Source organism: Gordionus sp. m RMFG-2023, chromosome 1, assembly GCF_954871325.1.
Source record: "Gordionus sp. m RMFG-2023 chromosome 1, tfGorSpeb1-WG-v2, whole genome shotgun sequence".
In the NCBI taxonomy this organism is placed as follows: Eukaryota; Metazoa; Nematomorpha; class Gordioida; order Chordodea; family Parachordodidae; genus Gordionus; species Gordionus sp. m RMFG-2023.
This window is the reverse complement of record NC_088775.1, coordinates 70176486-70193843: the sequence shown is the minus strand read 5'-3', so window position 1 is coordinate 70193843 and position 17358 is coordinate 70176486. Positions and strand designations below refer to the sequence as shown.

The 17358-nt window shown below is 25.4% G+C and overlaps 1 protein-coding gene across 1 annotated transcript; it reads left to right on the top strand.

Annotated features, from left to right (window-relative positions):
- Positions 1 to 1701: 1701 nt before the first annotated feature.
- On the top strand, positions 1702 to 15447 carry LOC135922784 (uncharacterized). Its single transcript, XM_065457254.1, has 9 exons — positions 1702 to 1860; positions 1904 to 2062; positions 2108 to 2201; positions 2247 to 2323; positions 7315 to 7496; positions 7631 to 7973; positions 12486 to 12854; positions 13126 to 13382; positions 14717 to 15447. Exons 2-9 carry the CDS (start codon positions 1973 to 1975, stop codon positions 14958 to 14960), a joined length of 1656 nt encoding a protein of 551 aa, XP_065313326.1. The 5' UTR covers positions 1702 to 1860; positions 1904 to 1972; the 3' UTR covers positions 14961 to 15447.
- The last annotated feature ends 1911 nt before the right edge of the window (positions 15448 to 17358 follow it).

The following is a 17358-nucleotide window of genomic DNA, read 5'->3' as shown; positions in this document are numbered from 1 at the left end:
ATAATAATTATGCTAGAAAGCATATCTGGATTAAATAAGAATTTAATTAATAATGTTTTGAAAAGAATTGGAAAGCACTTTCTCAAATTATGAATCTGATCTGGTAGAAGAACTATTAGCATTTCTTTCAAAATTTAAAGAAACTGTCGAATTTCTTTCAGTACTAAAAGGGTCTATTTTAAATTTGGCGTTACTTGAAGTGAAATTGAAACACATTTAATAGTAAATGACAGTGATTCTGAAATTATTTCACTTAAGGAAAATATGCTAAAAAACTTGCGTTACGATTTCCGGTTTGTAATCTGCAAATAATGTTATATAAGTATATTCTTTTATTTTTTATTTAAAATTATCTAGGTATTGGCTTCTCTTTTAGATCCAAGATTTTAAAAATTGGCAATTGTGTCAAAGTATTTAATAGAGCAAAATTGCTCAGCTTCAGAATTTATAATAAAACATCTTAAACTTATAGAGAATGATGATAATCATGTAGTAAATATAGCTAATGAGGATGAATTATTAAATTCAAGTTAATTGACGAAATTGGCAAATAAACATTCAACAAATATAAATTACGTTTCCAAGGTGACTTAGAACAAGAATGACACAGTTGGAAAACGACATTCACAAGATATGGACGTTCTAAATTTTTGGAGAGAAAAGAAGAGTGAACTTTCCAATCTTTCCAGGCTCGCCAAAAAAATTTTTTGCATTTCGGCGACTAGCACACCTAGTGAAAGAGTTTTCTCTATCGCTGGATTTACTTTAAATTCAAGGAGATCATCATTATGTCCCAAAAATTTTAATAAAATAATTTTTATACATGATAATTAAATTACAAAATCGATTTTGTATATAATAAGTTTTCTATTAAATGAATATTAAAAAATATGCCGAGATATCTGTAGAATAGTGTATATTTATTTGTTTTAAATTAATCAGCAATTAAAAAATAAAAATTTATATATGCGCCGATTTACGCTGATTTTATTGACCGTGGCTAAAAATCGGCGCGCCGCCGGCCGTTTATTAATTTTTTAAAAATACGCCGGCCGCTGATATTTCGTCGGCGCACAGGTCTAGTTATGATCGTTCTATCTTAAGCTTTATTAAATTATCAAGCATCCTAGTTGATTGGATTGGATGGACTATTACGAAGATTAAGTTAATCTAAAGTTTTTTTATAATCATTATTCATTCCTTTAAACATTACCCCAAATGTACTTCTTCCCTACCAAACATTACTAATTCAAATAGTAAACCAATTGATAGACCTTTTTTATTATTTATAAAAAAAGAGGGATTAATAAATGAAATAAAAAGGATTTTCAATGGATAAAACGAGAGTGCTTATTTACATTCTTGTTAAATGCTTCGCAATGAATAAAAATAGAGAAAAATATTATAGACTACAAATTTAATACTAAAACAACATAATATTTTAGACAACAACAAATATTTTACCAATTCAGCACTCCTACACCATAAAATCTACGAATTCAGCAATTAAATCTAATTAAAATTAAAGAAAGTTGTTTTTATAGCATACTGCATGTTATTATTTTTTTCTACGAGATAACACTTCAAAAATCAGGTCCTTTGAATATTTAATTTTAAATTAATTTTAAACTTTTATTTTTATTATTTCTTATTTAGTTTAGTTTTGAAAAAAGACTGATTCATTATATTTTGAATTTTAACCTTGCGAAGTTAAATATTCTATTCAAATATCACGTGATTAAATTGGCAACTGGAGAGACAGGTTGATACTTGATTTATCACAATATTCTTCAAACATTAATTACACATTGATTAACTTTGGCTAAACCCAAATTTATAACATTAAGAAGATATAATCAGGTAATAAATTAAGTTTTAATTATAACTAATCTCATATTTTTAGATATGTTTCGCGATCATCATCAATTTCCTCCCTAGCATTTGCTAATATTTATCAGATAATATTATTAATATGATGAAATCCCAGCTACCCATTCACTTTATTCCTTCTCATTTATCATTAAATAGCTTTATCCAATATAATTTTAACAAATTAATTAAGGTATCTAATAAAAAGCTTAATTTATAATCATTTGATATATATTAGCATCAGGACTCATTTTTTGCCATAAATCTCAGTGAAATCCATATTAAAACTTGTTTATGGAAAAACATTTTCCCCAATATTCTTCCTTATTATGGTATATTTTTAAAATATCGACAATAATTATGTTTTAATTACACAGATGTCTCAATTAATTATGACCCAAGCATTTTAAATTTTTTATCCTATTGTGACATAGGATTTCAATGCAATTCTAAAGTGAGATATATATTTATTTATAAATTTTTGCAAATATGTCTAAAACAAAAAAAAATGCAGACAATAATTTAAAAAAATAATCCCTTGAAGTTGGTTATTTTCCATGCTTGATTTGAATTTTGGAAATATGTTTTAACCCTCTCCCCCCTCACTACAGTTTATTGTCATAGGTTTTTTAATTTTATTTTTCTTACAACATAATAAATCAACCTTATGAACCTGATATTTTAGAATTGGTTTAGTTCAGTACAAAAACAAAGGAGGTGGGGTATCTACATCTGAAATTCATAGGGTAGGTACTCTAAATAAACATGCTAGAATTTGATAAAAGTGGGTGTTTTTTTAAATTTAAGAAACACCTAATAAATGGTTTAAAGGTAAAAAAATAACATATTGATGGAAATAAATATTGATGCTAGCAATAAATCCTTTCACTGTTGAATACATTATTTTATTATTCTGTTTCCAATTTTCGCAGTATAATCTTATAATCTTCCATATCCTTAAAATAATTGGAATTCTAAAAATCAAATGATTTATATAGGTGGCTTCATTATAAAACATCTTAACAAATAATCTAAGCAAAATCTGCTTAATAATATTTTGACAATAATTTAAAAATCTTAATGGATTATATTTTACAATATGATAATTTTATATATACTACATTTAATTTTAATTGTTAAATTTAACACATGTTTTATCTTCATTTTGTAAAAAGTATATAAAGAAGTTTTCTGGCAAAATGATATTTAGATCTAGGCTTATTCGAAAATGAAAAAATCTATTAATCAATTTTTGAACTTTATTTTTTAACAAAGTTGATTAATCAACTATTTGTAATTATACTAATTGAATGAACACATTATTCTATATTTATTTTATAAAAAGTGTAAAAATAAGTTATCTGGCAAAACTATATTAGTTAGATCCAGGCCTATTCAAAAATGAAAGAATTGAATAGTGGATAATTCAATTCTTTTATAAAAAGTGTTGATTAATCTACTATTTCTAATTTTACTAATCAAATAAGAATAGTAAATTAATTAATTTTTTAAAACAAATCAAATACAAATAATTCATTTTTTGAATAGGCCTAGTTAAATCTATAATATTTTGCTGACCTATAGCTTAAACATGCATCTAAAAAATAAATTATTCAATAATGTCTTTCATAGTAAAAATATAATGGGTCATTCCATGACAAATCAACCACGATTCGGCCAACCCCCTTCGATTTTTTTAAAATTTGGTAAGCAAAGAAAGGTCAATGTAACTAAGAAATAGCCAAAATTTTAGCCTCCTAACATTTATATTTTTGGAGATATTAGGGTTCAAAGTGGCAAAAATGACATATTTTTACCATTATCTGCCTTTATTCAATTAAGCATATCTTAAAAACTACATAATTGTAAATAACAAATTTAATATTAAAATTACATACAAAGATTCTACTTTTAGATAAAAAAATTTCCAATTTCCGGTAATTTTATTTAATATATAAGGACTAAAAACAATTTTTTGGAAATAATACGACCTCAATTTTTTTTAAAAATTTAGTAGACATTATTAAACTCTTCCTTTATATTTATAAAAAAAATTGGTCTGGGACGCGGCCATCTTCATTCTCAAAATCGATAAAAATGTTTAGAAAAGTGTATAAATATTTTCCCGAAAGGGGGCGTCTTTGTATAAAATTATATATTAATCAGTTTTTAATGGGTTTTCTTGAACTATTTGATATAATTTAAAGGATTATTCATCTTGTAAGTGAAAATAACAATAAATGGGGCTTTCATTCAATTATAGAAATTGTCTATCGATAAAAGAAATTCAATTTATTACTTTATTATAAAAATTTTTGCCCATATAACATATATTTAATAAATATTAATAAAATATATTTAACCAAGTTTATAGTTCTTGAATATATGAATCAGAATCTTGTGCATTTCATATATGGCGCCCTAAAAATTGATATAATTTAAATTTAAACTCACTTTCAAAGGATTCAAATTTTTTGGTAGCGCATTTACTTTCTTATGAGGACAATGTATAACTACGGCCAGTAGCATTTAACAGTGAAACTAATGTTAAGATATGACATTTGGGCAAGTAAAGAGTGTCGTCTATACTTGGAAATGTAAAGGAATTAGAAGGTCCGGATAGGTGTTAAAAATTTATATATATTTCTTCCTGCTTTTGATTTTTCACTAAAACAAAGCTATCCACCAATTAGAATCATAAGGATACGTTAGGTATCCTGATATTTCTTCAATAATTATATTTTCATCATTAAATGATAACGATTCTAAAGTACTTTCTATTGAATTGGAATACATTTAATTTTAAATTGATGTAGATCTGTTGGAATCAAGGTGTGTTTTTTGTGTGTTCCAGGTATAGATCTTGTTTTTGAAAATCTTCCCCTGAGTAATAGATCTTCGTAATCATAATTTATTTTGGTCATCTATTCAAAATATATGACATTAATATTTTCTTTATTTAACTCGTACAATTCATATGATGTGGTTATTTACTTTGAGTAAGGGCTTGTAAACTAGCTCTAGCGGCTAATCTTTTAACAGTGCCACCATTCCCATCACAAACACTTTTCCCTTGTGCTATAGCAGAATAATGTCATTTCGCCTGTACCCCGAAATCCATCTCATGATGGCAAATATTAATAAAAATTTTATGATTTTTATCATCGGAAAAATAAAAATATTTGGCCTACAAATTTTATTAATTAAAAAATTTACCAATATTTTTTGAAATTATGTACTGCTATTGTATTGTGTTGCAAAGATTCGGATATCATTACATAATTATGGCAACAAATATTGGCAAAATTATCTTTATAATATATAACAAAAGGGTGAGCAGTGGATTGAGCCCTATTCCAATGATAATTTTGTATTTCATCCTGAAGTATAAAGCTATAGTTTTCTTAAAAATCACATAAAATTAAATATTGGTCTTCGTCTAAGTTCAATTTTAGATTGTTTTGATACAACGATTGTTGCATTGAAATAAAAAAAATGGAGTAATAAAGATTCCATTTTTTCAAAAAAGGCATTGATAAATTCACCTACTGGTATGGTTATTGTTTCAAGAGTGGTTTTATCTACGGATAGCCATTGTTTGTATGTTATAAATTCGATGTCCTTGAAACAATATTTCTATTTGATCGCGTAAATGTGTTGACCCTGGACAATTATCACATTTGCCCATATAAACTGGATGGTTGAGGCGAATTACAAATTGTTAAGTGTAAAATATGTTTGTATGCTTAAAAGGGCAACATATCATTGGGTAAATTTGATCCAATTATCAATAATTTAAAATTTTGGTGGTAGCTGCAATCACATCCATGTGTACCACTACCTCCAACGAGTATACAATTTTTGAGCGAATCCTTGCAAATTTCGAAAACCCAATTTTAACATCAGGCCTCATTTCTTTAAAAAATATATGAATTTCTTTCAAATTATCTAAAATTAATCTCTTATGTATGGTATTCTTTTTTCCGTCTTTGGTCAAAATCGAAACGCAATCTTTCTTGCCTGGCATGATTCTGCTTATTTCGTCCATACAATAAAATTCTTGTACAATTTTAACTGTATATTCGTCTGTAGTTTTTCCAGGCTTGGGGTTAGGTATACCAATAAATTAATTAAAAAATGAATTAATATAGTGAGCATGTATTATTGAATGATTAATCAATTTTAAAATTTTTATTTATTTTATTGATTGAAACACTTATTTATTGTTATTCTAATTTAGTAAGGCTATGCCGATTTTAGAAAATCCGATCCAATATTTATATTGTTTTGGGTTATACTTTTATTTTGTATATAATTTAATAATAAATTAATATTTGTAATATTTTAAAAATATCAAATTATTTTAAAAAATTGAGCAGAGAAAATTTTGATAGTATTTTTTGGCGTCTATGAAATGCACAAGATTCTGATTCATATATTCAAGAACTATAAACTTGATTAAATATATTTTATTAATATTCATTAAATATATGTTATATGGGCAAAAATTTTAATAATAAATTATAAATAAAGTAATAAATTGAATTTCTTTTATCGATATACAATTTCTATAATTGAACGAAACCCCCGTTTATTGTTATTTTCACTTACAAGATGAATAATCCTTTAAATTATATCAAATAGTCCAAGAAAAACCATTAAAAACTGATTAATATATAATTCTATACAAAAACGCCCTCTTTCGGGAAAATATTTATACATTTTTCTAAATATTTTTATCGATTTTGAGAATGAAGATGGCTGCGCCTCAAACCATTTTTTTTATATAAATATAAAGGAAGAGTTTAATAATCTATACTAAATTTTTTAAAAAAATTGAAGGTCGTATTATTTCCAAAAAATTGTTTTTAGTCCTTATATATAAAATAAAACGGAAATTGGAAAAAAAATTAAAAAATTTTTTTTATCTAAAAGTAGAATCTTTGTACGTAATTTTGATATTAAATTTGTTATTTGCAATTATGTAGTTTTTAAGATATGCTTAATTGAATGAAGGCAGATAACGGTAAAAATACGTCATTTTTGCCACTTTGAACCCTAATATCTCCAAAAATATAAATGTTAGGAGGCTAAAATTTTGGCTATTTCTTAGTTACATTGACCTTTCTTTGCTTACCAAATTTTAAAAAAATCGAAGGGGGTTTGCCGAATCGTGGTTGATTTGTCATGGAATGACCCGGGTGCAAAGATGGGTGAGTTAATAATTTTTCCCAAAAAATGCTTATCAAATATGCTTGCATCTAACAATTTATATTTTTAACACATTCACATTACCTGGGAGTAGCCAACCTGACCTGACTTGCAGGTCTCTTTTAACGTTTGTTTATCATTTAACATGCTATTAAATTTATTTGAAATATAATTAAACATAAAAATTTATAACTTTTACCAATCAAGATATTTTTTATAATTTTTGAAATGAAGAATGACATAGCTCATGCACAATTATCCAATGAAATGAAAGATAGTTCAAAACCGCTTATTTTTCAGTCTAGATGTCTTTTGGAATCACATATTAAGTCTGCCAAGTTAAGCAAAGTTCCCATTATGACTTTTGAAAATCTATCACAATTACAAAAGTTGACTCAATTTTATCCTAACTCTAAGTAATTTGATAATTATATATATTTACATTATTTGAGTATAATTAAATAAATTAATTTGAACCCCAATCATTTACTTTCTATAAAAAAATATTACATTTATTAATAATTATATTCTAATTTTGTTTAATGTGAAGATTGCTGATAAAGTTGGATGTGACGAATGCCATATTATATAACTCTAACATAAATTTGGACAAATTTGAGAAATTATTAAGCAGTGTTTCAGATATTATTCAAACATATCCTCATATTGTTGGAATTTGTGTCACATCACAGGAAATAAAAATTTTTGATAATTCACTAAATGGTGGACAACAAGCCTTGATATGGTACAAACAATTGTTTGACGCATCTTTTAGAGCCTTGGAATTGTGTGATCAAAAGTTGAATCAAAATTATAAGCATTGCACAATGAATGCATTGCATTTTGACATACCTGGTTTTGGTGAATGCCAAAACAAAAGGACATTAGAAAAGGTTATAAAATTTTATAATAGTTGAAGGACATTTTTAGACAACTATATTTTTTAATGACAAAATTAGATATCATACCAATTTGGCGTCTGTCAATTCAGTACGCCCAAATTTTGGCGTAAATTTTTTTATAAAATAAAAATATATATGCCCCAGTCTCTTAGATTTTAATTGGCGTTTTATTAACCAAAGTCAATACTTATTTTTTTTAGCACGTTTTAATTTTTCTCTTTTTACTTTTATTTTGATTATAAATTAATGATGAATTTTTAAATGATAATATTGATCAATTATCTATTTTTTTTCATATACTACATTATTATTTGGCATGAGTATTGGGTAGAAGTGATATAGGCCAATATCTTGTTAGTATTGATCTTTTTGTATTTGATATAGGCCAATATCTTGTTAGTATTGATCTTTTTGTATTTGATATCGACTAATTCAATAGAATAGTTGTATCAATGCATGATGCAACTGTTTTAAAATAGGAAACTATTACTCAACAGTTCACGTTATTTTATCCCGTTACAACTAGAGGGTTAAAGCATACATAGAAAAAAAGATATTGGTGATTACAGATCTTATCGGTTTCTAATAAACTGTTTTAGTACTTATATGTGGGTAATTCCATGACAAATTGACCAATGATTCGGCCTACCATCTCAAAAATGAATGAAACTTTGCAATTTATGTTGTAAATGTTAAGAAAATCAAAATTTTAGTACAAATTATATATCATTTTATAGCCCTTAAAATTTTACGTTGGAAAATATTAAAAAAAATTAAAAAATTTAAAGTGTTTTTTTTATTTCTGGTAAAAATAAAAAATAAACTTTGTTAGGAAGGGATTTTTCTGAGGTGTTAATATTCACTAAAAATGTTTATTGCCTTTATATTAAACGATTTAATAAAAAATCTCGATAGCCATTTTTGTTTTTTTAATTTTATTTGATTTTTTATTATTTTTATAAATAAAAAAATGCAATATAGATGGCGTTATATTTATTTTTTTAATCACATATAATTTTAAAAAAAAATATGAATATTATTGTGACTAAAATTAAAAAATCAATTGAGTATAACCAAGAATGATGTCCTGGGACGATATGTAAGTAGGCAGCCCATACAGATATTATTTTATTGACGCTATATTGGAAAATAAACATAATTTAAAATTTTATATTCAAACTATTATAATTTCTAGCTTATTAATAGAAATTCCTAAGGCCATAATTTGTAGATATATCCTTTCATTGTTGTGGATCTACTATCGTTATTATTTGAAAATTTATCAGCTTATTTTATTTTTTTATTCCTATCATTGCTACCAATCAATCATCATATATTTCCAAACTTAAGCATTTTTTACAACCAAATGAATTTATGATTTTGATTTCTCTAAAAATTATGCATTTATAATCCGACACTGTTCAATAATGTTATTGCAGTACATTTATACCAGTCAAAAAAATTTTTGACTAATCAATTCAGCTAAAAACCAAACAAAATATATTACTGCTCTGCTGCATCAGCTGCCCAATATAAAAACAGAATTTTTTTATAAATCTGTGTTATCATGAATCAGATTTTGGTGTAGCAGCTGAATGACATTTTTCAGCTACATTCCATGATAAAGGTCCATGTGACGGCCTTGGCGGAATATTAAAAAGATTAGCAGCACGTTCAAGCCTTCAGCGCATCAATTCTGGACACATTGCATCAATTCTGGACACATTTTAACGTCAGTTGATTTATATCAATTTGCAAAACAAAACATGCCATCAGTAAATTTTACATATATAACCAACGACCAACAATTTGCAAGAGATTAAACTACAAGAAAGACTCAATTTAGTTTATCCCATTCCAGGAACTCGGGAAATACATGCTGTATTTCCTTTGAGTTTAAGTAAACTTAAATCTAAAATATATTCATAAGCAGAGGACTTTTAAATCAACAATATCTCAAATGCCGATAATTTGTCTTTTGCCGATATTAAAGGATTCTTAACATTGTTTATGACGATTTTTGGTGGTTAGCCAAGTACTAAAAAAGAAAGAAATTACTGAAGAGATATATATTTCCTTTTTACATCCCCATGGACCATCACCATCCTTCTTTTACCCCACAATTGCGGAAAAGATATAGTTACCCATTAATCAAATAATAACAGTAGTAGATCCTATTACAGTGACAGGACGTACCAGCAAATTATCGTCTCAAGAAATTCTATTAATAAGAACAAAATGGGATAAGATTAAAACAAGAGGTATTTTTTTTTAAATTGTTTCTTTTTAAAATTTTACAATATAGCGTCCAAATAAAATAATAATTGTATGAGCTGCCTGCTTACATATCGCCCCAGGACATCATTCTAGGTTATACTCAATTGATTTTTTAATTTTAATCACAACACTATTCATATTTTTATTAAAAATAATATATTATAAAAATATTTTAATATAACGCCATCTATATTACATTTTTTATTTATAAAAATAATAAAAATTCAAATAAAATTTAAAAAAAACAAAAGTGGCTATCGAGATTTTTTATTAAATCGTATAATATAAAGGTAATAAACATTTTTAGTGAATATTAACACCCAAAAAAAATCCCTTCCAAATGTTAATTTTTCATTTTTACAGGTAATAAGAAAACACTTGAAATTTTTTAATTTTTTTTTATATTTTCCAACGTAAAATTTTAAGGGCTATAAAATGATATATAATTTGTAACTCTATCTTAAGTATTTTTTAAAAAAACACGATTTAAAGAAATCACGCACTTCGCGATTTTCAACTTTGAAGGCGTATGTCTTTGGATCTGGTTGAGCTAGCACTCTAAAATTTTGATTTTCTTAACATTTACAACATAAATAACTAACATGCAAAGTTTCATTCATTTTTGAGATGGTTGGACTAAAATCTCGTTTTTTTGGTCGATTTGACGTGAAATCACCCATGTATAATATTATTCACTACTATTTATCCAAAACACTATTTAAGATCTTGGTCTAGTCTTTGGTCTGACTCGGATTAATGGGCATGGATCCACGGTTTTTAAATAAAAGGCAGGCCCAGGACTGGTGTTTTAATTTATTTTTGTTTTTTACCTAATTTATTTCGTGTTTTATTATTTTATTAAATAATTATTTTATGTTAACAATATCAAATCAAATATGAATAATATAATAAATAATGCAAATATTTAATTTAAAATAAAAACTAGAATAACTCCCCTAGAAAAGTAAAATTAAATATACACAAAAATATATGTATATAATAATAAGTAGGGCTGTGCCGATCTACATATTTTTCACCGATCTGATATTTCCCGATATTGGTTCAAAGCCGATCTTATATTTATACTGATTTTTTACCACCTCCCTTTGAACCAAATGTACAAATAAATATTTTTTATGCAAAAAATCGAATTATGCATTTAATTTATTTTTTTTTATTTCTACAATTAAGACTATAATTTAAAAAAATTATATTATAATAGATAATACATTTTATGTTGTTATGAATCATAAAATTGTAATATTTAATATAATAAATTATAATATATTAAATTTTTTAAAATAAATAAGAGTGCCTCTAGATTTTCTGGCAATAAGCTTCAATTTTATAATTTGGACATAAATAATGTAAAAGCCATCCGACATCCTCCAAGATAGAAATCGGCTGGTGGTCACAGACTATCATTTCCCCTATAAATTTAGAAATAATTATTGATTTAGGATCAGAATTATTCCAAATATTAGTTTTATTAAGAATGGCATATTGTTGGCAGACTTTCAGGGCTCTTTTTAAAAATTTGATTTGTTTTTTCTAATATTTCTCGTTCTTTTTATATTAGCTCTTTGAATTCTGTTTGATGGAATCCTTTAAATATTTACGGATATTGGTATTATTAAATGAATTTTTCATTATTCCCCCCCCCCCCCCCCGTGAAATTTGAATTCCGCAGATAACCCATTTTGCAAAATTATCTTTGTCTTTTGTAAAATATTTTCATAATTCAGATACCATATTTTAAAAAATTCTTTTATTTATTAAAGTAATAAAATTAAAATAAATAAAACTTTGGGTTTTCCTTTCTAATTTTATAAAAAAAACTTTTAAAATACTAAAACCTATTTTAACAAAATAAATAAAATTTAGGGGGTGTTGTGCAATTTGCATTGTTTAAAATAAAAATTACTTAGAAAATATTATAATAATGTAAAATAAATATACATTAAAATAACAAAAAAAAGAAAAGTAAAAATATCTGATCCGATTTTTACAGGTATCGGCCCTATCCGATATTTAATATCGGCACAGCCCTAATAATAAGGCAAACTAATTTTAATAAAAGACCGGGGATGCAGCCATCGAAAAAGACCGGGTCATCAATCAGTTCGATTGTGGTCTTAGACTGATAAGACCGGGCCATTGACCTTCACACTTATTTTAGTAGTTGTTTACAAATTTTTTTATTTAAATAATAATTTGATTTTTTAGATATCGTCTTTATTTGTTGATCAGCTTGACCAGTATTCATATCCCCAAAATTTGATGGTTTCATCTCAAATTACCGATTTCTTATTGTCAAATCATTCCGCGTGGTCTTTTGCCACTCCCATTATATCTGTTAGACCTACCGAACGCTCTAAAAGTTCGAAAACATTGTCAAATTCACCGAACCCCAGTGTTTTTATCAATAACAGTGTATACGATGTCTTTGAACATTTGTTTGTTAATGAAGATCGATATGCGAATAATCGATCAATGGCTGATGATGGTTTAGAGGACAAATGTAACAACAATAACTGCGATAACAATAAAGCTTATGTCAATGTTACCACTTTGAAAATCGGACAAGATTCTGAGGTTTAAAAAGATTTGGATTAAGTATGTTCTGAAGATGATTAGATTAAAATCTATTTTAGAAATTTTTTGGTCCAATTTTTGAGAAAAGAAATCTTTTATGATCAAATCTTCATTATAAAACGTTTCGTTTGAACAAAGTTTAAACTCTGATGATTTTATTATATTCTACATGAAACTCCTTGCTTTAAACGAACTTAAATTAAAATATATTAGAAATTTCTTTTATTGATAATTTCATATATCCAAAATATGACTTGCATTAAATTTCAAGTTAAACGGCTTTTTTCCAAAACGAAACGCTCACCAGCTATATGATATATACGGTTACACTGGCTTGTCTGAAGATAAAATTGTTACGGATTTTGGATCTCACTGTGACTTAAACGATAGTGATTGGCTCTATTTTCACTTTGACTCTTCTAATTACGACAATTATGAGGAAAGGAAGAACAATGCCTCGAAAAATCAAACCAGATTAAAATACCAACCTATGGTTAAGTCGATATATTTTGCTGAACATGATCATCGGTAAAATTTTATGTCAGGCATATTAATAAATATAAAGGCATCTATAATCTTGTTACCTTAACGTTATGCCGTACTATAAATTACATGATTTTTTCCTGCCGTTTAAAATTTAACCTCTCATATTGATTATTCCAGTGCTAAAACTAAAATCGTAAAAGAATTTTGGGGAAAAAATAACATTCGTTACTATGCTATCTTTGGAAAGTTACGCATAAAATTACAAGATTACTTTTTTTGTATAAATTACTCGTTACTTTTTTAAATATTTTATAACAGAGATGCACTGATACAGTATTTACTGTATTGACCAATATCAATATTGGCCGATGAACCTTTCAATTTTAACCGTATTAGTGGACTAACTTAAAAATGATAATTAATCATAAATTAGATTTTTTTAACCTCTATTAATTTTTGAATTTATAAAATAAATTATTTACTATCTAAAACGATAAGTAAGAAAAAGTGGATTTAATTAAATTAATTTTATATAAATTTCATGAATTACAGTTTGAAGAAAATTTTTTAGTAAAAATCTGAATTTTTTGAAGAACAAAGAATTTTGATTAAATTTTACCTATAAATATTATAACCTTTTTAAAAAAATCTTTTATAATTTTCGTATGTAAAAAATCCTTCAAGATTAAATCACTCTGTCTAATTATAATATAAATTAAATTATTGATGAATTGTATCTAAGCTTTTATTTAAATAAATACAGCATATAATAATGAAATAAATTTTTTGGCCAAACCGGTTTGTTAATTAGTAGTGACAAAAATATGTACCAGTACCTTTCTCTATTAAAATATGGAGAAATATTAATTATAGCCTCGTTTTCAGAACAAAACTAATTATATATAGATATTTTTAATGAATTCATTAAAATATATTAAATAAAGATTACCCTTTCATCATTGGAAACTATGTTAAATGCTTAATATCCCTGTTTTCTTATATTAATATTTTGATAAACAATCAGTTGAAAAAACTAAATAAAAAATGGTTAGGTATTTTACTTTAATTTTATTTAGTTAATTTTAAATTTTTAGGCATTCTATCAATAATATTTTTGTATATCATTTTTTTAACATAATATTTAGAAAAATTACATCGTAATATATGTAATTATATTATTATGAAAGTAACGAACGACGTTGCTTTTTTCGAAGTAATTTAAGCTTTTTTTGGAAAGTAACAAATTCATTTAAGGACAGTAATTAAAAATACAGCATTTTATCGAATAATATAAAAAAATTGGCAATAAAATAACGCATATGACTTTTAAAAACATTTTTTAAAAAAATAAATATATTTATTCTCTATTACTCAAGGGATATGATTACCGACTTTTTGATATACAAGGGCAACGAATCACGAAATTTTGATCAGGAGCATAATTCTCACGAAATAATGCATTTTGCATTATATGATGAAGAAATTGAGCAATACGATGATTCTACTATCGAAATAGATATATATTTAAGTAGATTGTTTGAAATGGCGGATAATACAGAAAATTTACAGCAGGGTATGGATTTTATTTACAAGCCAGTCAATTTGGTTGAATCCATATAAAAATTTACTCTTTACACACTTTTACTAACTCAAATTTATTGATGTGAGACTTAGAACCAATTTTATTCATCATCTCTTGATTTTTTTTGCAGTTTAATAAATTTTGTTAAAATAAATTAACATAAATAGCATATATTAACACCCATAATTTACCTATCAACCATCCCAGTAAAAATCCACATTTTTATTTTATTTTTTAAATTTAGAATTTTAAAGTCAAATGATTATTTTTAATGATTTGTAATCTTTATGCCAATATTGAATGGGTTTAGTTGGGGTTTTCGCTCCAAACTTATATTTCCTCTCGATCAATTTTACATTCATCATTATTTTTATCGACACTTGAACAGTTGCATAATAGCAAATATAATTTAAAAATTAAATTATAAATTTGTAATTGATGTTTTTTATTTCATTTTTATGTTTAAATTTGAGCGAAATTATTATTTTTTAATATTAATAATCAATAAAATAATGGTTTTGGTTATATGGATCTATATCAGGATTTTTCATCTGATAACTTTAAATAGTATTTGAAAAATATCAAATTACCAACTTTACAACTTAGTAAATGGTGTTTTTTTAGATTGAGAGATTATTACATAAAACAATATCCTTTTCAATATAATTAAGACATTTAAGAACGTATTTATTTGAAAAAGGTCGTGTATCTAAAAAATGGAACCAGGTGATTAAAGCATTTGAATTTTACTAGTTCTCTTTTTCTTTGTGCATCTGAAATTTGATAATTTTAACGTTTATCTGAGATTCTTCTCTATTAAAGCTCATTTTAAAGATAAGCATTTTTTTCTTTCCTAAAGATGTAATATTAATAATCTATAACCAAATTTATCAGATTTTAATCCTCTTAAATTATATGTTTGTGTTTAAAATTTATTGATTCCCGCGATTCACTACCTTATTTATTAATATATTTGCTCAACAACTTAGGGTTGGCATAATTTTTTTTTAAATTTAGTATAATATTTCTTTGTAAGTAAAAAGATAATGCTTCAGGAGATCCGGTCAGGAAAATATTGAAAAAATATATAATGATAATAAGTCATTTCATGAGATTATTTGATATTTTAAATAATATGGCCAAACTGTTTAAAAATTTATACGATATCAGTGAGTCGGAAAGAAAATCATTCATATAAAACGAATCTATTATGAATAACCTCAAATAAAACTTAAACCAAATTTTATTTTTTTGACTAATAAAATAATGATGGTTTTATTATTTTTTTAGCTACTGTTATTTCCCAATAGGCCCTGATGCATTATAGCCAAATTAAAATATTCGTTATTCACTCTTAATTTAAAATAATCTTGATTATTAGTTTTGGCAATTGTTTAGTAAGTCCCAAAAATTAACATTTTTAAAACTCCTCCCTTCTTCTGATAGCGGCTATTTTTTTATAACCATCCTGAAAATCATGCTTTCAACCAGTAAAATTCCAAGATACATTTGACCCGTTTAATAATATTATTTTTTCAAATGAAATAATAAAAATTCATTCACAGAAAAACAATCAACAGCTTCAATAGAGTATTTTCATCATATGGAGGAGTGTATTTCAAATATAGGAATCGTTTAGGAAAACCAGTTTTCATTTAAACAATTAAATTCTATTACCTATGTCGAGTACATGAAAAGTTTCAATGCACTGTCAAAGTTAGGCATATAATAAATCGATCTTAAAATTTTAACATCTAGATTTTGGAAGATCTTTTAAAAAACAAATAAAATAATATTTTATATTCTTATATAAAATAAATTTTTAAAAAAATTAATTTTTCCATTATTGCTAAATTTTATAGGGCTTTATTTTTCTAGACTGCAAACCCTGACCCGAATAGGGTTCAGAGATATTTCACTGAACCAGAACCTTTTTTAGAAGGAGAGTTCACAGCCCTGAACAATTTTTTTTAGAATAATAAAAAAATAAATTAAAGTATAATAGATATTTTTATTTTCTGTTCTTTAAAAATATTTTCATTTTTACCTAATTTAATTCTTGTTTATTGGGACTATACCTAAAACTTCGTTGAAAAACTTATGGTTTTCATATTACAAAATAAGAACTAAAAATTTACAAAAATTAAAATAATTTCTCTAGAAAAATAACATAATATACACAAAATGATTAGGAAAAAAATTATATTAATTGAATAATAAAGCAAACATACTAATAAAAGGCCGGACTGTGGTCCACAAAAAAGATCGGTCCGTTCCCGATCTTCACTAATTGAGATGCTGAATAGAATTCTGTTTTTTATATATAAATTAGACCAAAAACTTTATTCCATTTCAGTTACTAATTTTGGGCAATATTTGACAGAAATAAATCGTAGTGTGACAAAATATATTGAGTATGTTTAATTAATAAACCCA